At 43.5% G+C, this 23374-nt stretch overlaps 2 protein-coding genes across 2 annotated transcripts; both read left to right on the top strand.

Moving 5' to 3' along the window:
- Positions 1–1867: 1867 nt before the first annotated feature.
- On the top strand, positions 1868–2566 carry LOC119359364 (protein ANTAGONIST OF LIKE HETEROCHROMATIN PROTEIN 1-like). Its single transcript, XM_037625586.1, has 2 exons — positions 1868–2170; positions 2252–2566. Exons 1-2 carry the CDS (start codon positions 1874–1876, stop codon positions 2555–2557), a joined length of 603 nt encoding a protein of 200 aa, XP_037481483.1. The 5' UTR covers positions 1868–1873; the 3' UTR covers positions 2558–2566.
- Positions 2567–3229: 663 nt separating this feature from the next.
- LOC119357846 lies at positions 3230–4247 on the top strand. The gene is made up of 3 exons (XM_037624655.1): positions 3230–3547; positions 3627–3699; positions 3799–4247. The coding sequence occupies exons 1-3, from the start codon at positions 3230–3232 to the stop codon at positions 4245–4247; spliced, it is 840 nt and encodes a 279-aa protein (XP_037480552.1).
- Positions 4248–23374: the final 19127 nt, after the last annotated feature.

Below are 23374 nucleotides of genomic sequence, written 5' to 3'. Positions count from 1 at the left end.
AACCTATGCCCCCCGGGTCTATCTTCCATCATATTAATCTTCCAAGACTTAGCTATTTCTATTGCCCTTTATTTTACTTTACATCTTTATTTCCCTTTATCATAAAAATACCAAAAATATTATCTTATCATATCTATCAGATCTCACTCTCGTGCTTGACCGTGAAGGGATTGACAACCCCTTTAAGGCCTTGTTCGGTTACGCCCAGCCCGGCAAGGTTTTGGGTCCAATCCACGCGGGTCCGCAGGGATTACCCCCGCCGGGGAATAAACCCGGCCCATCCAGTTTTTCTCGTTCGGTTAAGCCCCGCGTTGTATTTCCCCGGCCCAAACCTCTCCAAACCCACGCGGAAAAATCATCCACTAGCACCCCGTGGAAGGAATCCCCGAGCGAGGTGCTCGTCTCATCTCTCCCGAGCGACAGAAGCGGCGGCAAGGAGGCGGCGAGGACGAGTGGACGGCGGCGGCGCAACCTACCCGGAGGAGGAGGGTGCCCTCCTGCTTTGACGACCTGCCACGAAGCCCGCCGGAACCCTAGCCTCTGATTGTCCCATCTCCCCCGCCGCCCCCTTGTCGCGGGCCTGCGGCCGGAACCCTAGCTCCGGAGAAGTGGTTGCTGTAGGTGAGGAGATCTTTGGTTAGTTCTCTCTCTCCCTCCTCCCCCCTCCCTCCCGCCACCTTTCTCTCTAGCAGCACTGATTTGCCCCCTCCATGAAAACCTAGACAAATATTGATCTGTCTTCCTGAATGTGGTCATCAAGGTCGAGACTTTTCTTGGGTTTCCTAGGAACTAGCATCAATTGTTATTTCATGATTTGTCTTCCCGAATGTGGTCGTCAAGATCTGTCTTCCCGTTGTTAGTAATTTGTACTGGAGTCAGCAGTACAATTTTGTGTTAGTAAATGGAGTCAGCAGTACGATTTGGTGTTAGTAATTTGGATTTGTTTTATTTTTCTCGACATAATTATTGTAGTAGTAATATAATTGTTAGTCTATCTCTTAGTATAAAGAAGGACTATCTAATCTGGAGGAACAACAATGCATGTTGTTTTTGTTGCTGGCTGCTGATAGTACAGTATGATGTTCGTCCCAAAATGTAGTATGTGAACCTAATCTCTGTTAGCAGCAGAGCACATACTTCCAAAGATTTTTTATGTCCGAACAAAAGATACTTCGGGTATGATCATTGGTAGATTATATAATTGTTCTCTTCATTGTGTGTGATCATCATCTGTTCTTCGTTGGTACACATTGCAGTTGTCCTTTTTCTAGTGTTGTCCTTTTTGTTAGATGATGTTCCAATGCCAGATATTTTGATGATGCCAGATATAAGCTAGCTTCGCCGCCTCACAGCTACAACAAGACCCTGAATTGGGCAGCATCGTGAAGGACAAGGTAGATTAATCCTCTTGTTTTAATCTTCTCCTTATTCATGTATTGTTGGTTATTATTGCTTGGTCGATAGATCTGTGTTACAAAGTGTTTTTTTGGTAAGCTGAGAGCTATGTTAATATCTTACATTACTAGACATTGTAGTTGTTGAAGAATTTTAGCTCTTACTGCAGTTGTTTTTTGGTAAACTGTTTGTTTGTACAACTTGCACTCTTACTGTTTTGGTGTAGTAGTAATAACTAGCCACATTTTTCTTCTTTAGACTTGGAATGGATCCTGAAATGAGGGATCGTGTTAGGAAGAGGGAGGAGGAGGATGACGAAATGATGTTATTTGTTTTCCCTGCACTACATTTGATAGAGACCGATGGAGTTGCTCTTAGGGAGCGGAGGATTCCGCGTCATACATCATTGCTAACAGGCGAGATGTTTGTTAAGGAGTTACTCGAAGGGCACGTCAAAAACTGTCGTGTAGCATTTAGGATGGAGCCGCGTATCTTCAAATCTTTGGCTAATTATCTTCGAAGGGAGAAGTTGGTGAAAGATACCAGAATTAAAGTCGAAGAGAAACTAGCATCATTTCTGTGGATGTTATCCCATAATTCTTCATTTGAAGACCTTCAAGTTCGGTTTGGTCACAGCGGGGATACTTTCCATTGGCAAATGAAGAATTTCTTTGACATCATCCCTATTCTCTCCAAGCATTTTTTGAAGCCTCCAAATCCCAGTCAAGTGCATCCGAAGATTCAGTCGGACACGAGATTCTTTCCTTATTTTCAGGTTTTTGCTTCGCCAACTTTGATCCACATCGATAACTTACTCTTCATGTTATAGGTGCTAAGTTATAGTATTTCGTTGCAGAACTGCATTGGGGCAATTGATGGGACACATGTTCCCATAACAATTTCAGGAGAAAAAGCCGCACCATTCAGAAATAGGAAAGGGACCCTAAGCCATAATGTTATGGTCGTGTGCGACTTCGACCTGAACTTCACCTTCATTTCTTGTGGCTGGGAGGGATCTGCTACCGATGCTAAAGTTCTCCGGTCAGCACTTAATAGTGGGTTTCATGTACCTCCGGGCAAGTTTTATTTGGTTGATGGTGGTTATGCCAACACACCTTACTTCTTGGCACCGTATCGTGGTGTTCGGTACCATCTGAAGTAGTTTGCACGCGGTCGCCGTCGACCCCAAAATCACAGGGAGCTATTCAATCTCCGGCATGCCGTGTTACGAAATCACGTCGAACGGGGATTAGGAATCTTGAAGAAGCGGTTCCCAATCCTAAAAGTGGGCACGCATCATCGAATAGAGAACCAAGTCAAGCTACCAGTAACGGCGGCAATCTTACATAACATCATCCGATCTGAAAAAGGAGATGAGCGTTGGTTAGATAACCAACCAAACAATATACCTGTCATGAATTTTGTTGATCTTCCTGACGGTGATATTCCTCAAAATCATCAAATCAACCATGAAGGCGACAACCTTAGAGATGCCATTGCTCATCAAATGTGGGCTGATTATCGACATGCATAACTTGTCATTTGTAGTGTAGTAGTAATAAGTATAGTGTAGAAGTTTATGTTTTTTTCTATTGTTCATGTCATGAATATTGTTCAGAAGTCACTATGATGACTGCTCGAGGGTCACCAAGGTTGAGCCTCCTCAAAAAAGCTGTCGAAAGGGATAGAGCATCACCTCCTACAAGCAGTGTGACAAAGAGGAGGAGAGGGTCTCCCAAAGGTAATAAACTAGCCGTGACTTTATTTCTCTTGTCGGGACTTTATTTGCTTAAAACCAAAATAGTTAAGATAGAAAAAGGTACATTGACATACAATGTGGAAATGCAGAAGAAGAGCACAGTGGAATGCAAGCCTTGAGAAAGATCTTGTGGACTTGCTTCGTGAGCATGATACACCTGAACATAAGGGTCAAAATGGATGGAGCTCAGAAGCATGGAATACGATAGTGAAGAAATTCCACCAAAAGAATCCTTATGCTAGGTACGAGAAGAAGAAAATCCAAGAAAAGGAAAAAGAGTTGAAAAGAGAATACAAGATGATCAAAGAGATAAGGAAGCAAAGCGGCGTTTCATGGGACGACCGGCAGTGCAGGATTCTAGCGGATCCACCACTTTGGAAAAACATCATCATAGTAAGAATGTCATTGTTATTCCCTAAAAGTTTCATTAGTTGTTGCATGCTCTAATATCATTTTCTTGTCAACTATGTAGTCACACCCTAAAGCTGGAAAGTTCAAGACAAAAGGCTTCCCTCTTTTTGAAGCTTTGGGAGAATTGCATGATGGTTAGTTATCAACTTCATTCATATACTCATGTCATTGTTTTATGTTTGTTTACTCTTCTAGTTTGAAATCTTATATTTGATTGTCACTTTAACTTGTAGGCCAAACTGCAGAAGGGACATATAACTTCACCTCTATCGAGTCATCACATTGCTCAACCCAATCAGATCTCGAGAATCTTGGAGGAGCTGGCAAGAATCAAGGAGAAACATCAGCTGATGGTGAGAATCTTGGAGGAGAAAGGGTGCAGATCGATGAAGATGTTGAGGAGGTTTACGTGCAAGAAAACATTGTTGTGGAGCCCGAGCAAACTCAACCAAATTTGGCTACTGCACCCTCAAGAAATGGAGAAGAGAAAGAACCAAAGAGAAGGAGGGGGGCGAATGGTGATGTGGATGCAATGATGGAGAAGTACTTGGAAATAAGGACGAAGCAGGTGGACGATGAGAGGAATAAGCCAAGGGTCGTGGATGAGTACTCTATCAAAAACTGCATTGATCTGCTGAAAACAATGGAGATCACACTTGAAGAAGAAGTCAAGGCTTTCTGAGTCTTCAAGATCCCCGAGAACCGAGAGATTTTCATGAGTGCCAGACCGGAGACTGCCCTTATGTGGCTGAGAGCTGAAATAGAATAACTCAGGTACTCCTCTTTTCAATTAGTGCATGTTACTAAACTCCTTGCTAGCCATTTAGTCCATGTTGTTGCTGCTGCTGCTGCTGTAAAGACATTATTTTCTTCTGAAATGGATAGTTGTTTTAAATATATTTATGAAGTTCTTTTGCAAACTATTAGACTAACTGGTTATAGGAATACTTTGCTTGAATAATACAACCTTTTTTCAAATGATTGCTTGATGTATCGACACAGGTTGACAAGTGCTTGTGTTGTAGCTAGGCTAGGCTGATTTTCTTGTGGTTGTAGTAATTGTCTATTTCTAAACTGTTATGATGCCTTGTCCCTAGAAAATAAAAAGGGATGCTTTTAACATAGATCAGAGGATAGAGATTGATTTACCTACTGTTTATGTATGTTTTTCTCATTGTTTCCATTCCTGGAAATAAAACTGCCAAGTATTTCACTCTCAAACTAATTTTGGGTTTGAATGGTTTCAAAAAGCAGGAGTTCTACATAAGAATGCTCCAGAAGAAGAGCGAAGGTGCCGCGACTTGGATCTATTTGTGTGTGCTTTTCAGTGGAAGGCTTCATATCTATTCGTTGGGTTTTGTCCATGTGATATTTGTAGAGAAACTAAACACTATTTCTGAAACGACTGACTGTAGCGTGGAAGAATTTGGGAGGAACTGATAATTAAGCTCTTGTGGTCTATTCAACATATTATATATTATGTATGCTCCAAATTGCTATTATTTTTGTTAGTATTTGTGCCCTGTTCAAATCTTAGAATTGTTGTTATTGTTGGGATAATAAGTGTTTTAAACTGTCAGTGTTATTGTCACTTCAGTCTGCATCTGTGTCATTACTGCATGAGAATTTTTGTTATCTATATGTACCACTTCATCTAGTCAATACTGTTGTCCCTGTGGTCCAGTGCCCTTGGGGACTAACTGAATGCATGAGAGTGGCGTGGATTGCATACTGGCAGGGATTTGGTCCCCAAGTGGTTTTGGTGTCAAGCGGGGATCACCCAATCCTCTAGAGGATTAAATCCACTAGAGGATTAATTCTGCTACAACCGAACAAGGCCTTATCGCGTTGGTTGCGTGGTTCTTATTTGTTTGTGTATGTGCGTGGGACTCGAGCGTGATCTCCTACCGGATTGATACCTTGGTTCTCAAAAACTAAGGGAAATACTTATGCTACTTTACTGCATCACCCTTTCCACTTCAAGGGAAAACCAACGCAGTGCTCAAGAGGTAGCAAGAAGGATTTCTGGCGCCGTTGCCGGGGAGATTCGCGCCAAGTCAAGTCAAGATTTGACTCCCGACAATGAGCCATTTCTGGCACCGTTGCCGGGGAGTCTACGCACAAGTCAAGACATACCAAGTACCCATCACAAACTCTTATCCCTTGCATTACATTATTTTCCGTTTGCCTCTCGTTTTCCTCTCCCCCACTTCACCCTTGCCGTTTTATTCACCCTCCCTTTTTCCGTTCGCCTCTTTTTGTTGGAACTATGCACTAGAGGCAATAATAAAAGGATTATTATTATATTTCCTTGTTCATGATAATTGTCTTTTATTCATTCTATAATTGTGTTATCCGGAAATCGTAATACATGTGTGAATACATAGACACCAACATGTCCCTAGTAAGCCTCTAGTTGACTAGATCGTTGATCAACAGATAGTCATGGTTTCCTGACTATGGACATTGGATGTCATTGATAACGAGATCACATCATTAGGAGAATGATGCGATGGACAAGACCCAATCCTAAAAATAGCACAAGATCGTATAGTTCGTTTGCTAGAGTTTTTCCAATGTCAAGTATCTTTTCATTAGACCATGAGATCATGTAACTCCCGGATACCGTAGGAGTGCTTTGGGTGTACCAAACATCACTACGTAACTGGGTGACTATAAAAGTATACTACGGGTATCTCCGAAAGTGTCTGTTGGGTTGACACGGATCAAGATTGGGATTTGTCACTCTGTATGACGGAGAGGTATCTCTGGGCCCACTCGGTAATGCATCATCATAATGAGCTCAAAGTGACCAAGTGTCTGGTCACGGGATCATGCATTACAGTACGAGTAAAGTGACTTGCCGGTAACGAGATTGAACGAGGTATTGGGATACCGACGATCGAATCTCGGGCAAGTAATGTACCGATTGACAAAGGGATTGTATACGGGGTTGCTTGAATCCTCGACATCATGGTTCATCCGATGAGATCATCGAGGAGCATGTGGGAGCCAACATGGGTATCCAGATCCCGCTGTTGGTTATTGACCGGAGAGTCGTCTCGGTCATGTCTACATGTCTCCCGAACCCGTAGGGTCTACACACTTAAGGTTCGGTGACGCTAGGGTTGTAGAGATATGAATATGCAGTAACCCGAAAGTTGTTCGGAGTCCCGGATGAGATCTTGGACGTCACGAGGAGTTCCAGAATGGTCCGGAGGTGAAGAATTATATATAGGAAGTGTAGTTTCGGCCATCGGGAGAGTTTCGGGGGTCACCGGTATTGTACCGGGACCACTGGAAGGGTCCCGGGGGTCCACCGGGTGGGGCCACCCATCCCTGAGGGCCCCATGGGCTAAGTGGGGAGGGGAACCAGCCCATAGTGGGCTGGTGCACCCCCTTGGCCCACCCCATGCGCCTAGGGTTGGGAACCCTAGGGTGGGGGCGCCCCACCTGGCTTGGGGGGCACTCCACCCCTTGGCCGCCCCCCCTAGGAGATCCCATCTCCTAGGGCCGGCGCACCCCCTAGGGGGCCTATATAAAGGGGGGAGGGAGGGGCAGCCGCACCCTTGAGTCTTGGCGCCTCCCTCTCCTCTGCTGCGCCTCTCCCTCTCGTAGTAGAACGGCGAAGCCCTGCTGCGGTGACCCCTGCATCCACCACCACGTCGTCGTGCTGCTGGATCTTCATCAACCTCTCCTTCCCCTTGCTGGATCAATAAGGAGGAGACGTCACGCTGACCGTACGTGTGTTGAACGCGGAGGTGCCGTCCGTTCGGCGCTAGGATCTCCGGTGATTTGGATCACGTCGAGTACGACTTCCTCATCCCCGTTCTTTGAACGCTTCCGCGCGTGATCTACAAAGGTATGTAGATGCAATCCGATCACTCATTGCTAGATGAAGTCATAGATGGACCTTGGTGAAACCGTAGGAAATTTTTTGTTTTCTGCAACGTTCCCCAACAGTGGCATCATGAGCTAGGTCTATGTGTAGTTCTCTTTGCACGAGTAGAACACAATTTGTTGTGGGCGTAGATGTTGTCAACTTTCTTGCCGCTACTAGTCTTATTTTGCTTCAGCGGTATCGTGGGATGAAGCGGCCCGGACCAACCTTACACGTACGCTTACGTGAGACCGGTTCCACCGACTAACATGCACTAGTTGCATAAGGTGGCTGGCGGGTGTCTGTCTCTCCCACTTTAGTTGGAGCGGATTCGATGAAAAGGGTCCTTATGAAGGGTAAATAGAAGTTGACAAATCACGTTGTGGCTTTGACGTAGGTAAGAAAACGTTCTTGCTAGAACCCTATTGCAGCCACGTAAAACTTGCAACAACAATTAGAGGACGTCTAACTTGTTTTTGCAGCAAGTGTTTTGTGATGTGATATGGCCAAAGTTGTGATGAATGATGAATGATATATATGTGATGTATGAGATGTTCATGCTATTGTAATAGGAATCACGACTTGCATGTCGATGAGTATGACAACCGGCAGGAGCCATAGGAGTTGTCTTTATTTTTTGTATGACATGCGTGTCATTGAGAAACGCCATGTAAATTACTTTACTTTATTGCTAAACGTGTTAGCCATAGTAGTAGAAGTAATAGTTGGCGAGCAACTTCATGGAGACACGATGATGGAGATCATGATGATGGATATCATGATGTCATGCCGGTGACAAGATGGTCATGGAGCCCCAAGATGGAGATCAAAGGAGCTATGTGATATTGGCCATATCATGTCACTATTATTATTTGATTGCATGTGATGTTTATCATGTTTTTGCATCTTGTTTACTTAGAACGACGTTAGTAAATAAGATGATCCCTCATAATAATTTCAAGAAAGTGTTCCCCCTAACTGTGCACCGTTGCGACAGTTCGTTGTTTCGAAGCACCACGTGATGATCGGGTGTGATAGATTCCAACGTTCACATACAACAGGTGTAAGAAAGATTTACACATGCAAACACTTAGGTCGACTTGACGAGCCTAGTATGTACAGACATGGCCTCGGAACATAGAAGACCGAAAGGTCGAGCATGAGTCGTATAGAAGATACGATCAACCTGAAGATGTTCACCGATGTTGACTAGTCCGTCTCACGTGATGATCGGACACGGCCTAGTTAACTCGGATCATGTTATACTTAGATGACTGGAGGGATGTCTATCTGAGTGGGAGTTCATTGAATAATTTGATTTAGATGAACTTAATTATCATGAACTTAGTCTAAAATCTTTACAACATGTATTGTAGATCAAATGACCAACATTGTCCTCAACTTCAACGCGTTCCTAGAGAAAACCAAGCTGAAAGACGATGGCAGCAACTATACGGACTGGGTCCGGAACCTGAGGATCATCCTCATAGCTGCCAAGAAAGATTATGTCCTACATGCACCGCTAGGTGAAGCACCTGCTCTCCCTGCAGAACAAGACGTTATGAACGCTTGGCAGACGCGTACCGATGGTTACTCCGTCGTTCAGTGCGGCATGCTTTACAGCTTAGAACCGGGGCTCCAAAAACGTTTTGAGAGACACGGAGCATATGAGATGTTCGAAGAGCGGAAAATGGTTTTTCAAGCTCATGCCCGGGTCGAGAGATATGAAGTCTCCGACAAGTTCTTCAGCTGTAAGATGGAGGAAAATAGTTCTGTCAGTGAGCACATACTCACTATGTCAGGGTTACATAACCGCTTGACTCAGCTGGGAGTTAATCTCCCGGATGACGCGGTCATTGACAGAATCCTTCAGTCGCTTCCACCGAGCTACAAGAACTTTGTGATGAACTTCAATATGCAGGGGATGGAAAAGACCATTCCTGAAGTATTTGCAATGCTGAAATCAGCAGAGGTAGAACTCAAAAAGGAACATCAAGTGTTGATGGTGAATAAAACCACTAAGTTCAAGAAAGGCAAGGGTAAGAAGAACTTCAAGAAGGACGGCAAGGGAGTTGCCGCTCCCGGCAAGCAAGCTGCCGGGAAGAAGCCAAAGAATGGACCCAAGCCCGAGACTGAGTGCTTTTATTGCAAGGAAAGTGGTCACTGGAAGCGGAACTGCCCCAAATACTTAGCGGACAAGAAGGCCGACAAAACGAAAGGTATATGTGATATACATGTAATTGATGTATACCTTACCAGTACTCGTAGTAGCTCCTGGGTATTTGATACCGGTGCAGTTGCTCACATTTGTAACTCAAAGCAGGAGCTACGGAATAAGCGAAGACTGGCGAAGGACGAGGTGACGATGCGCGTCGGGAATGGTTTCAAGGTCGATGTGATCGCCGTCGGCATGCTACCTCTACATTTACCTACGGGATTAGTTTTGAACCTCAATAATTGTTATTTAGTGCCAAGTTTGAGCATGAACATTGTATCAGGATCTCGTTTAATATGAGATGGCTACTCATTTAAATCCGAGAATAATGGTTGTTCTATTTATATGAGAGATATGTTTTATGGTCATGCTCCGATGGTGAATGGTTTATTCTTAATGAATCTCGAGCATAATGCTACACATATCCATAGTGTGAGTACCAAAAGATGTAAGGTTGATAATGATAGTCCCACATACTTGTGGCACTGCCGCCTTGGTCACATAGGTGTCAAACGCATGAAGAAGCTCCATGAAGATGGACTTTTAGAGTCTCTTGATTACGAATCATTTGACACGTGCGAACCATGCCTCATGGGTAAAATGACCAAGACTCCGTTCTCAGGAACAATGGAGCGAGCAACCAACTTATTGGAAATCATACATACTGATGTATGTGGTCCAATGAGTGTTGAGGCTCGCGGTGGTTATCGTTATGTTCTCACCCTCACTGATGACTTGAGTAGATATGGGTATGTCTATTTAATGAAACACAAGTCTGAGACCTTTGAAAAGTTCAAGGAATTTCAGAGTGAGGTTGAGAATCAACGTGACAGGAAAATCAAGTTCTTGCGATCAGATCGTGGAGGAGAATACTTGAGTCACGAATTTGGCACACACTTAAGAAAAAGTGGAATAGTTTCACAACTTACGCCGCCTGGAACACCTCAGCGTAATGGTGTGTCCGAACGTCGTAATCGCACTCTATTAGATATGGTGCGATCTATGATGTCTCTTACCGATTTACCGCTATCATTTTGGGGCTATGCTTTAGAGACTGCCGCATTCACTTTAAATAGGGCTCCATCGAAATCCGTTGAGATGACACCGTATGAATTATGGTTTGGGAAGAAACCTAAGCTGCAGTTTCTAAAAGTTTGGGGATGCGATGCTTATGTCAAGAAACTTCAACCTGAAAAGCTCGAACCCAAGTCGGAAAAATGCGTCTTCATAGGATACCCTAAAGAAACTATTGGGTATACCTTCTACCTCAGATCCGAAGGCAAGATCTTTGTTTCCAAGAATGGATCCTTTCTAGAGAAGGAGTTTCTCTCGAAAGAAGTAAGTGGGAGGAAAGTAGAACTTGATGAAGTATTACCTTTTGAACCAGAAAGTGGTGCAACTCAGGAAAATGTTCCTGTGGTGCCTGCACCATTTAGAGAGGAAGTTAATGGTGATGATCAAGATACTTCTGATCAAGCTCCTACTGAAATTCGAAGGTCCACAAGGACACGTTCCGCACCAGAATGGTACGGCAACCTGTCTTGGAAATCATGTTGTTAGACAACGGTGAACCTTCGAACTATGAAGAAGCGATGGCGGGCCCGGATTCCGACAAATGGCTGGAAGCCATGAAATCCGACATAGGATCCATGTATGAAAACGAAGTATGGACTTTGACTAACTTGCCCGTTGAGCGGCGTGCCATAGAAAATAAATGGATCTTTAAGAAGAAGACAGACGCGGATGGTAATGTGACCATCTATAAAGCTCGGCTTGTCGCTAAGGGTTATCGACAAGTTCAAGGGGTTGACTACGATGAGACTTTCTCACCGATAGTGAAGCTAAAGTCCGTCCGAATCAGGTTAGCAATTGCCGCATTCTATGATTATGAGATATGGCAAATGGACGTCAAAACAGCATTCCTTAATGGTTTCCTTAAGGAAGAATTGTATATGATGCAGCCGGAAGGTTTTGTCGATCCTAAGAATGCTGACAAGGTGTGCAAGCTCCAACGCTCGATTTATGGGCGGGTGCAAGCATCTCGGAGTTGGAACATTCGCTTTGATGAGATGATCAAAGTGTTTGGGTTTATGCAGACTTATGGAGAAGCTTGCGTTTACAAGAAAGTGAGTGGGAGCTCTGTAGCATTTCTCATATTATATGTAGATGACATACTTTTGATGGGAAATGATATAGAGCTTTTGGACAGCATTAAGGCCTACTTGAATAAGAGTTTTTCAATGAAGGACCTTGGAGAAGCTGCTTATATATTAGGCATCAAGATCTATACAGATAGATCAAGACGCCTCATAGGTCTTTCGCAAAGCACATACCTTGATAAGATATTGAAGAAGTTCAATATGGATCAGTCTAAGAAGGGGTTCTTGCCTGTGTTGCAAGGTGTGAAATTTAGCTTAGCTCAATGTCCGACCACGGCAGAAGATATAGAAGAGATGAGTGTCATCCACTATGCCTCAGCCATAGGTTCTATTATGTATGCCATGCTGTGTACCAGACCTGATGTAAACCTTGCCGTAAGTTTGGTAGGTAGGTACCAAAGTAATCCCGGCAAGGAACACTGGACAGCGGTCAAGAATATCCTGAAGTACCTGAAAAGGACTAAGGAAATGTTTCTCGTTTATGGAGGTGACGAAGAGCTCGTCGTAAAGGGTTACGTTGATGCTAGCTTCGACACAGATCTGGATGACTCTAAGTCACAAACCGGATACGTGTATATTTTGAATGGTGGGGCAGTAAGCTGGTGCAGTTGCAAGCAGAGCGTCGTGGCGGGATCTACATGTGAAGCGGAGTACATGGCAGCCTTGGAGGTAGCGCATGAAGGAGTCATACCCAATGCGTTGGGGCCAATCAAACTCTTCTGTGACAACACATGAGCTATTGCACTTGCCAAGGAGCCCAGGTTTCACAAGAAGACCAGGCAGATCAAGCGTCGCTTCAACTCCATTCGTGAAAATGTACAAGATGGAGACATAGATATTTGTAAAGTACATACAGACCTAAATGTAGCAGATTCGTTGACTAAACCTCTCCCTAGAGCAAAACATGATCAACACCAGAATTCCATGGGTGTTCGATTCATCACAATGTAACTAGATTATTGACTCTAGTGCAAGTGGGAGACTGTTGGAAATATGCCCGAGAGGCAATAATAAAAGGATTATTATTATATTTCCTTGTTCATGATAATTGTCTTTTATTCATGCTATAATTGTGTTATCCGGAAATCATAATACATGTCTGAATACATAGACACCAACATGTCCCTAGTAAGCCTCTAGTTGACTAGCTCATTGATCAACAGATAGTCATGGTTTCCTGACTATGGACATTGGATGTCATTGATAACGAGATCACATCATTAGGAGAATGATGTGATGGACAAGACCCAATCCTAAACATAGGACAAGATCGTATAGTTCGTTTGCTAGAGTTTTTCCAATGTCAAGTATCTTTTCCTTAGACCATGAGATCGCGTAACTCCCGGATACCGTAGGAGTGCTTTGGGTGTACCAAATGTCACAACATAACTGGGTGACTATAAGGTATACTACGGGTATCTCCGAAAGTGTCTGTTGGGTTGACACGGATCAAGACTGGGATTTGTCACTCCGTATGACGGAGAGGTATCTCTGGGCCCACTCGGTAATGCATCATCATAATGAGCTCAAAGTGACCAAGTGTCTGGTCACGGGATCATGCATTACGGTACGAGTAAAGTGACTTGCCGGTAACGAGATTGAACGAGGTATTGGGATACCGACGATCGAATCTCGGGCAAGTAACATACCGATTGACAAAGGGAATTGTATACGGGGTTGCTTGAATCCTCGACATCGTGGTTCATCCGATGAGATCATCGAGGAGCATGTGGGAGCCAACATGGGTATCCATATCCCGCTGTTGGTTATTGACCAGAGAGTCGTCTCAGTCATGTCTACATGTCTCCCGAACCCGTAGGGTCTACACACTTAAGGTTCGGTGACGCTAGGGTTGTAGAGATATGAATATGCAGTAACCCGAAAGTTGTTCGGAGTCCCGGATGAGATCCTGGACGTCACGAGGAGTTCCGGAATGGTCTGGAGGTGAAGAATTATATATAGGAAGTGCAGTTTCGGCCATCGAGGGAGTTTCGGGGGCCACCGGTATTGTACCGGGACCACCGGAAGGGTCCCGGGGGTCCACCGGGTGGGGCCACCCATCCCGGAGGGCCCCATGGGCTAAGTGGGGAGGGTAACCAGACCATAGTGGGCTGGTGCGCCCCCCTTGGCCCACCCCATGCGCCTAGGGTTGGGAACCCTAGGGTGGGGGGCGCCCCACCTGGCTTGGGGGGGCACTCCACCCCTTGGCCGCCGCCCCCCTAGGAGATCCCATCTCCTAGGGCCGGTGCACCCCCTAGGGGGCCTATATAAAGGGGGGAGGGGCAGCCGCACCCTTGAGTCTTGGCGCCTCCCTCTCCTCTGCTACACATCTCCCTCTCGCAGTAGAACGGCGAAGCCCTGCTGCGGTGACCCCTGCATCCACCACCACGCCGTCGTGCTGCTGGATCTTCATCAACCTCTCCTTCCCCTTGCTGGATCAAGAAGGAGGAGACGTCACCTGACCGTATGTGTGTTGAACGCGGAGGTGTCGTCCGTTCGGCGCTAGGATCTCCAGTGATTTGGATCAAGTCGAGTACGACTTCCTCATCCCCGTTCTTTGAACGCTTCCGCGCGTGATCTACAAAGGTATGTAGATGCAATCCGATCACTCGTTGCTAGATGAACTCATAGATGGATCTTGGTGAAACCGTAGGAAATTTTTTGTTTTCTGCAACGTTCCCCAACACTTTTTTGCTTGCTTCTTGTTTGCTCTTGTGTTGGACTGCTTGCTTGTCACGATGGCTCAAGACAATACTAAATTGTGTGACTTTGCCAATAGCAACAATAATGATTTTATTAGCACTCGAATTGCTCCTCTTACCGATGCTCAATCTTGTGAAATTAATACTGCTTTGTAGAATCTTGTCATGAAAGATCCGTTTTCTGGCCTTCCTAGTGAAGATGCCGCTACCCATCTAAACAACTTTGTTGATTTGTGTGATATGCAAAAGAATAAAGATGTGGATAATGATATTGTTAAACTTAAGCTATTTCCATTTTTGCGTAGAGATCGTGCTAAAGCTTGGTTTTCGTCTTTGCCTGAAAATAGTATTGATTCATGGAATAAGTGCAAAGATTCTTTTATCTCTAAGTATTTTCCTCCCACTAAGATCATCTCTCTTAGAAGTGATATTATGAATTTTAAGCAACTTGATCATGAGCATGTTGCACAATCTTGGGAGAGGATGAAATTAATGATACATAATTTCCCTACACATGGTTTGAATTTATGGATGATTATACAAAAAATTTACGCCGGATTGAATTTTGCTTCTATAAATCTTTTAGATTCGGCCGCGGGAGGCACTTTTATGGAAATCACTTTAGGAGAAGCTACCAAACTCCTAGATAATATTATGGTTAATTATTCTCAATGGCACACGGAAAGATCTACTAGTAAATAAGGGCATGCAATCGAAGAGATTAATGTTTTGATTGGAAACATGGATGAACATATGAAATTGTTTGCTAATAAGAGTGCTCCTACTGATCCTAATGATATGCCTTTCTACTTTGATTGAGAATAATAATGAATCTATGGATGTGAATTTTGTTGGTAGGAACAATTTTGGTAACAACGCGTATAGAGGTAATTTTAATTCTAGGCCGTTTCCTAGTAATTCCTCTAATAATTATGGTAATTCCTACAACAATTCTTATGGAAATTATAATAAGATTCCCTCTGATTTTGAATCTAGTATTAAATAATTTATTACTTCGCAAAAGAGTTTCAATGCTTTGATTGAAGAAAAATTGCTTAAGATTGATGAGTTGGCTTGGAACGTGGATAGAATTTCTCTTGATGTTGATTCTTTGAAAGTTAGATCTATTACACCTAAGAATGATATCAATGAGTGTCTCAAAGCCATGAGAATTTCCATTGATGAGTGCAAAGAAAGAACTGCTAGGATGCGTGCAAAAAGAGATTGCTTTGTGAAAGCGTGTTCTTCTAGTTTTCATGATAATAAAGATGAAGATCTAAAAGTGATTGATGTGTCCCCTATTAAATCTTTGTTTTGAAATATGAATATTGATAATGATGGGACTGGAGATGAGTCAACTTTAGTTAGAAGGCGTCCCAATGGTTCGAAGTTTATATATCTTGATGCAAAAATTGATAAAAGTGGGATTGGAGAGGTCAAAACTTTAAATAGAAATGAACGCACTATCTTGTATTTCAAGGAATTTAATTATGATAATTGCTCTTTGATAGATTGTATTACCTTGTTGCAATATGTGCTAAATTCTACGCATGCTTATAGTCAAAATAAATCTTTTACTAAACATATCGTTGATGCTTTGATGCAATCTTATGAAGAAAAACATGAGTTGGAAGTTTCTATCCCTAGAAAACTCTATGATGAGTGGGAACCTACTATTAAAATAAAAATTAAAGATCATGAATGCTATGCTTTGTGTGATTTGGGTGCTAGTGTTTCCACAATTCCGAAAACTTTATGTGATTTGCTAGGATTCCGTGAATTTGATGATTGTTCTTTAAACTTGCACCTTGCGGATTCCACTATTAAGAAACCTATGGGAAGATGTTCTTATTGTTGCAAATAGGAACTATGTGCCCATAGATTTCATTGTTCTTGACATAGATTGCAATCCTTCATGTCCTATTATTCTTGGTAGACCTTTCCTTAGAACGATTGGTGCAATTATTGATATGAAGGAAGAGAATATTAGATTCCAATTTCCGTTAAGGAAAGGCATGGAACACTTCCCTAGAAAAAAAATTAAATTAGCATATGAATCTATTATGAGAGCCACTTATGGATTGCCTACCAAAGATGGCAATACCTAGATCTATCCTTGCTTTTTATGCCTAGCTCGGGGCGTTAAACGATAGCGCTTGTTGGGAGGCAACCAAATTTTATTTTTATTCCATGATTTTTGCTCCTGTTTAGTAATAAATAATTTATCTAGCCTCTGTTTTGGTTGTGTTTTTTGTGTTTAATTAGTGTTTGTGCCAAGTAGAACCGTTGGGAAGACTTGGGGAAAGTCTTTTTGATCTTGCTGTAAAAAACAGAAACTTTAGTGCTCACGAGAATTGCTGCCATTTTTATTTGGAAAGTGATATTTAGTTAATTCTTTTTGCAGATCATTAATAGATAAATTCCCCACGTCCAGAAATTTAGTTTAGAATTTTTGGGGTTCCAGAAGTTTGTGTTAGCTACATATTACTACAGACTGTTCTGTTTTTGACAGATTCTGATTTTCGTGTGTTGTTTGCTTATTTTGATGAATCTATGGCTAGTAAAAGAGTTTATAAACCATAGAGAAGTTGGAATACAGTAGGTTTAACACCAATATAAATAAATAATGAGTTCATTACAGTACCTTGAAGTGGTATTTTGTTTTCTTTCGCTAACGGAGCTCACGAGATTTTCTATTTAAGTTTTGTGTTGTGAAGTTTTCAAGTTTTTGGTAAAGATTTGATGGATTATGGAGAAAGGAGTGGCAAGAGGCTAAGCTTGGGGATGCCCATGGCACCCCAAGTTAAAATTCAAGGACACCAAAAATCCTAAGCTTGGGGATGCCCCGGAAGGCATCCCCTCTTCGTCTTTCGTCTAACGGTAACTTTACTTGGAGCTATATTTTTATTCACCACATGATATGTGTTTTGCTTGGAGCGTCTTGTATGATTTGAGTCTTTGCTTTTTAGTTTGACACAATCATCTTTGCTATACACACCTTTTGAGAGAGACTCACATGATTTAAAATTGATAAAAGTGGGATTGGAGAGGTCAAAACTTTAAATAGAAATGAACGCACTATCTTGTATTTCAAGGAATTTAATTACGATAATTGATCTTTGAGAGATTACATTTCCTTGTTGCAATCTGTGCTAAATTCTCCGCATGCTTATAGTCAAAATAAAGCTTTTACTAAACATATCATTGATGCTTTGATGCAATCTTATGGAGAAAAACATGAGTTGGAAGTTTCTATCCCTAGAAAACTCTATGATGAGTGGGAACCTACTATTAAAATAAAAATTAAAGATCATGAATGCTAAGCTTTGTGTGATTTGGGTGCTAGTGTTTCCACGATTCCGAAAACTTTATGTGATTTGCTAGGATTCCGTGAATTTGATGATTGTTCTTTAAACTTGCACCTTGTGGATTCCACTATTAATAAACCTATGGGAAGAATTAATGATGTTCTTATTGTTGCAAATAGGAACCATATGCCCATAGATTTCATTGTTCTTGACATAGATTGCAATCCTTCATGTCCTATTATTCTTGGTAGACCTTTCCTTAGAACGTGTAAGTGTATCTAGTGCCCCTTAGTGATTTTGGTGTGTTGAAGACTTGTAGGTTAAGGGACTGATGCGTTTGTGAGTGTACACATGTCTATAAGTATATGAGGAGTTTCATATTTACAGAGAAGACTTTGGATTTCTGAAGACTTTCTGAAGACTTTGAAAGTGAATAAATTGGTGTAATCTTGAAGACTTGGTATTCGTTCAAGGAACTTGAAGCATGAAGACATATGTTTTCGTAGTTTCATTTTCTCTTTTTTGAGTCATAGGAAACACCGTACTGTTAAAGGGGGTCGAGGAAATACTAAGGAAAAATTTCCAAGTGATGCTCAACTCAAATCCTACACCTACCAATCCCTTCGAGTGAAGCCATTGGAAATCTCATACAGTTCAGTCAATTTCTTCAGTGACAGAGACAAAGTTCTTCTGGTCTCTGAGGAATTTTTTCTGACCGAGGTGTTAGGAATTCGCCAGTGTTGGATTGCCTACACAGTGAGGAACATGATAGCACTACGGAATTTGATACTCAAAATTCTGACCACTGCTGTGCTATGCGCCAGCTGTCCCAAAATATCTACTCACCTAATAGTCATATCATTGAAGGGCATTTATGTCTTATCATGTTGGGCTTCTCCCTAGGCTATAAATAGCCCCCCCTACAACCACTAGCCGGTTGGCTGCTCCGAGAGAAACTGACACTTGTCATTTGAGAGCATCCCATCCTCCGAGGACTTTGAGTGAAAATCATCAAGTGAGAAAAACCCAAACCCAAACACCTACAAACCCAAAGTGCTTGAGCATCACTGAAGAGATTGATCCCGCATGGATCCGACGCTTGTTACCTTTGAAGACTGTGAATCTTCCAGACGGTTAGGCATCATGGTCTAGAGCATCCAAGAGGAAATTGTGGACCGCCGAGTGACCGAGTCTGTGAAGGTTTGGAAGTCACCTGAAGACTTACCACGAGTGATTGGGCGAGGTCTATGTGACCTTAGCTCAAGGGGAATTCAGTGAGGACTAAGTGTCCTCAGCTGCGTGTTCATGACTGGGTGTCTGGGACTGTGTCTCCTCACGTTTGAATACCTAGCCGCCCTAACCAGACGTACAACTGTCATAGTAGTTGGAACTGGTCTACCAAATCATTATCTTCACCAAGCTACCTGGTTCCATTTCCTCAACCCTTCCATTTCCTCATTTCTATGTTGTGTGCTTGTTCATATCTATTTGAAGACTTTGACTGAAGACTTTCACTATTTCCTCAGTTCAATTTCTTGAGTCTGTTTGTCTTCATTCTGTGTTATCCTGTGTTTACGCTTTCTGTACTCTGTGCTTGTTTTCATTTCATCATGAAGACCATACTCATGCTCCGTTATGTTTACTTATGAGTACTTATTCTGCTGCAAGTAGTTCTTCACTCAGGAATTTCTTCACCCTGAAATTCCTCAGTGAAGAATTCTTAAAAATCGCCTATTCACCCCCTCTAGTCGATATAACGCACTTTCAATTGGTATCAGAGCAAGGTACTCCCTTTTTCTGTGTGATTTTGGTTTAACCGCCTAGAGTTTTAGTTATGCCGACCGCAGTTATGATCAAGGTTTCTGCTGGGTGTCCTACCTTTGATGGGACGAACTACCCCTACTGGAAGAATAAGATGCGCATGCATCTTGAGGCAATTGATAACGATATCTGGTATGTTGTGGAGAATGGTGTTTCCTCTGTCACTCCCACCATCAACGTTGCTGATGTGAAGAGATCCAAGCAACTCGACTCTCAAGCGAAGAATATCATATGTGGCCATCTGAGCAAAGGGCAGTATGGCAGAGTGAGTGCTTTGGAGACAGCTAAGCTTATCTGGCACAGGCTGTCCAAGGTTAATGAGGGAGCACTACTAGGGAAAACCTTATACACAGAATCTTAGCAGTAGCGCGGCTTAAAAACAAATGCTACTGTTAATTAGCAGTAGCGAGCTTCAGAAAAGAGTGCTACTAATGACTAAGTAGCAGTAGCGCTCTAGGTGAAAGAGCGCTACTACTATAATTGCCACGGTGTTGCCCCCAGGCTAGATATAGTAGTAGCGCCCTTCCCATGGACGCGCTACTGCTAAAGAACTTAGTAGCAGCGGTTTTCTTTAAAACACGCTACTGCTAAGTATCACCGCAACTAATTAAGTTTAGTCCCATACTGCTAAGTGAACAAGGTGTTTACCACCTTAAATATGCTACTTCTCAACCTATCTCGAGCACTTGGTCTTCATTGAACTATATGTGTATGATTTGAGGTTGTAATATGAATCCTCGCCTGTACCTATACAGGTACAGTGAGTATTCATGTTGACTGTTTAGATTATACACAAAAAGATCAATGATGACCAATGTATATTTTTGATATAACTGCTTCCATTAGCAATATCGGTTTTCACTGAAGCGCTATAGATAAGTTAGCTATAGCGTGTTTTCCATATGAGTGCTACTGCTAGTTCGAGTTAACCACCCCCTGGCTCAAAATTTCGCTAAGTCCTCCTTCCCCCCCCCCGGCCTGTTCCCCTACTCCTGTCGCCGCCGCCCGAGCCCGAGCGCGCCTGCCCTCACCGCCTGTAACACCCCGGATATGATTGACCTAATTTGTAATCCAACTCTTGCCGTTTCCGGCGTTAAGTTATTTTATTTTCTCGGGTTCGGGTTTTTGTCTGCGTGTGTTGTTGTTGTTGTCATGCATCTCATATCATGTGATCATGTGCATTGCATTTGCATACGTATTCATCCCATGCATCCGAGCTTTTTCCCCATTGTCCGTTTTGCATTCCGGCGCTCTGTTCTCCTCCGGTGGTCATTTCTACCTTTCTTTCGTGTGTGGGGGTTAAAGATTTCTGGATTGGACCGAGACTTGCCAAGCGTCCTTGGTTTACTACCGGTAGACCGCCTGTCAAGTTTCGTACCATTTGGACTTCGTTTGATGCTCCAACGGTTAACCGAGGGACTGAAAAGGCCTTGTGTGTGTTGCAGCCCAACACCCTTCCAATTCGGCACAAAACCCACCAAAACCCTCTCCTTCATCTAGAGGGTTCGATCACAATCGCGTGGCCGAAAACCGCACCTCATTTGGACACTCCTAGCTCCCTCTATGCCTATAAATAGGTCCCCTCCGAAATCCATGGGTCCTTCTCCCCCGAAACCCTAAAATCCTCTCTCTCCGCGCCGGGCGTGTCCGTCCGCCGCCGGACACGCCGCGCCGCCGCCCGCGGCCACTGGCAGAGCGCCACGTGGCGCCGCCAGCGCCTCAACCGCCGCGGCCCGCGGGAGGCCCTCCCGGGCCCGGCCGCCGCCTCCCTGCGCCCGCGTCCTCTTCCGCACCGCGCCGCCTCCTCCCTCGAGTCCGGTCGTCGGCGCCGCCGCGAGCTGCCGCCGGATCTCCGCCGCCCGCCGACCTCGCCGCTCCACGCCGCCGTGGCCATCGCCGGCGCCGCCCGCGGTCACTCCGGTGCCCGCGCCCGCCTCCGCCATCACCAACTCCGGCACCGACCCGGCCGGCCTCGTCTCCCTCCTCCCCGCGGCAAGTCCTCTCCGGCGACCTCGAGTTCTCCGACGATCCTCGAGAAGCGCGCGTGAACAGTAACCGGATCCAAATCCAGATCCAAAACTCGATTGACTTTCTCCTGAAACACTAATTATTTTGCCATGTTCGTTGTGCCATAACTTTGCATCTGTAGATCTGTTTTGGGCATATAGCATATCAAATTGTTCGTCTGAGAGAGCACATCATTTCATATCATTGCATCTTTTTTAGTTGAATTATCTTGATGCCCGAAATGCTGTTGGAAGAGTGCTATTTGAGATAATTGCCAGATCTGCTGCTCCAAATAGCTATTTGCCATTTTTGCCATGATTATTGTGTGCATGTTATGTCCCTGAGCTCTACATATGTTTTGTTATATGTTTTGTTATATGCTTTGTCATCTATCCAGAGGTGCCATCCATGTATTTTTGTGATGTGTGTGGTGACTAGCACAAGTTTGCAAAGTGGTGCATTCGTTAATGCTGATTTCAGGGACTTCGCAATTCCACTAAGTCCTTGATCTGTTTATATCAATAGGCCATATGCTCATGTTGTTTCCTAGAGATCCGTGCCTCATTTGAGGATGATTAGTACGGATTATTTATTAATCTTGCAGTGCTCTATCCATCCATGTCTTTGTTTGCAATTATGGAGCACCCTAGCTTGAGTCAATCAAGCTCTACTTTTGTCATTTCGTGAATCTGGGCAGATTGTCTACTTGTTAGCGATTTTGCCGAGGATGTTGTAGTTGATCCGTGCATGCTATGTTATTGTTCTTGCCATGTCTAGCTTGTATAATGTGTATTCTTGATGGGTGTATGCTTAGATTGTCATGACATGCTCTGTAGTGAGTGCATCGAGCTCGTAAACATGCCTACTTGATATCTGATTTTGCATGCTCCAGTTTTTCACTAAGTCTGTGATCTGTTTATGTTTTTGCCATGTTCACATGCTTGCAATTGTATTTTCTGATCCCTTTTGGCTCAAGGTCACTAAGGGACTTTTGTTAAGCTCTTTGAGTAGCTCCATGCCATGCTTTACTTTGCCATGTTCAGGACCTGTAGCATATAGTTTTCATGCTCCAAAGTGTGCTACCTGATATGAAATCCCAGACAAGTGCTAATTTCACCAAGTCTGAGATCTGTTTACCAATTGCATTTTTGCCATGCTTGTTTGAACCTGTTAATGGATGAATTGGCCGTAGCTCAGTGTTCCTCTTTTGTTAAGCATCTTGAATGGATCCCTGCCATGTATTTTGTTGCCATGTTTGGGTGCCATAGCATGTTTGTCTTGTTGCATTTAGGTGGTCACTTGCTGTATATCGCAGAACGGTGCCATATTTGAATTGCTTGCCATTTCCAAACCGTGTCTTCGATTCCGGTGTTCTTTATATCGTTTTCAAGCGAAATCATATCACCTTTCTAGTGGCACACTTGGATTTCCAAGTTGAGGTTAGGTTCATACATCTCTTGTCAAATATTTCATATGCATCACATATCGCATCCCGCATAGCATACCATGTTTTACATCATGTTGTTTGAGCTTTGCACGTGGTTGATTGTGTTCCTCTTGCTTGTTTGTCTTGCTTGGGTAGAGGCGGGAGACGAGTTCGCTAACGAGGAGCCCGTTGAGTTTGCTTTCGAGGATCCAGTCAACTCTGACAACTTTGCAGGCAAGATGATCATACCCTCGAAATAACTTCTATCTTTGCTTTGCTAGATGCTCGCTC

Source organism: Triticum dicoccoides, chromosome 2A, assembly GCF_002162155.2.
Source record: "Triticum dicoccoides isolate Atlit2015 ecotype Zavitan chromosome 2A, WEW_v2.0, whole genome shotgun sequence".
Taxonomy (NCBI): Eukaryota; Viridiplantae; Streptophyta; class Magnoliopsida; order Poales; family Poaceae; genus Triticum; species Triticum dicoccoides.
This window is presented reverse-complemented; position numbering and strand designations above follow the sequence as displayed.

Bases quoted from the DNA above. Each gene is read 5' to 3' on its own strand.
- LOC119357846 (XM_037624655.1), top strand. From the start codon at position 3,230: ATGTGGAAATGCAGAAGAAGAGCACAGTGGAATGCAAGCCTTGAGAAA. The intron at 3,548-3,626 runs GTAAGAATGTCA...TCAACTATGTAG, and splicing joins TTTGGAAAAACATCATCATA to TCACACCCTAAAGCTGGAAA. The intron at 3,700-3,798 runs GTTAGTTATCAA...TTTAACTTGTAG, and splicing joins TTTGGGAGAATTGCATGATG to GCCAAACTGCAGAAGGGACA.
- LOC119359364 (XM_037625586.1), top strand. From the start codon at position 1,874: ATGGAGCCGCGTATCTTCAAATCTTTGGCTAATTATCTTCGAAGGGAG. The intron at 2,171-2,251 runs GTTTTTGCTTCG...ATTTCGTTGCAG, and splicing joins GATTCTTTCCTTATTTTCAG to AACTGCATTGGGGCAATTGA.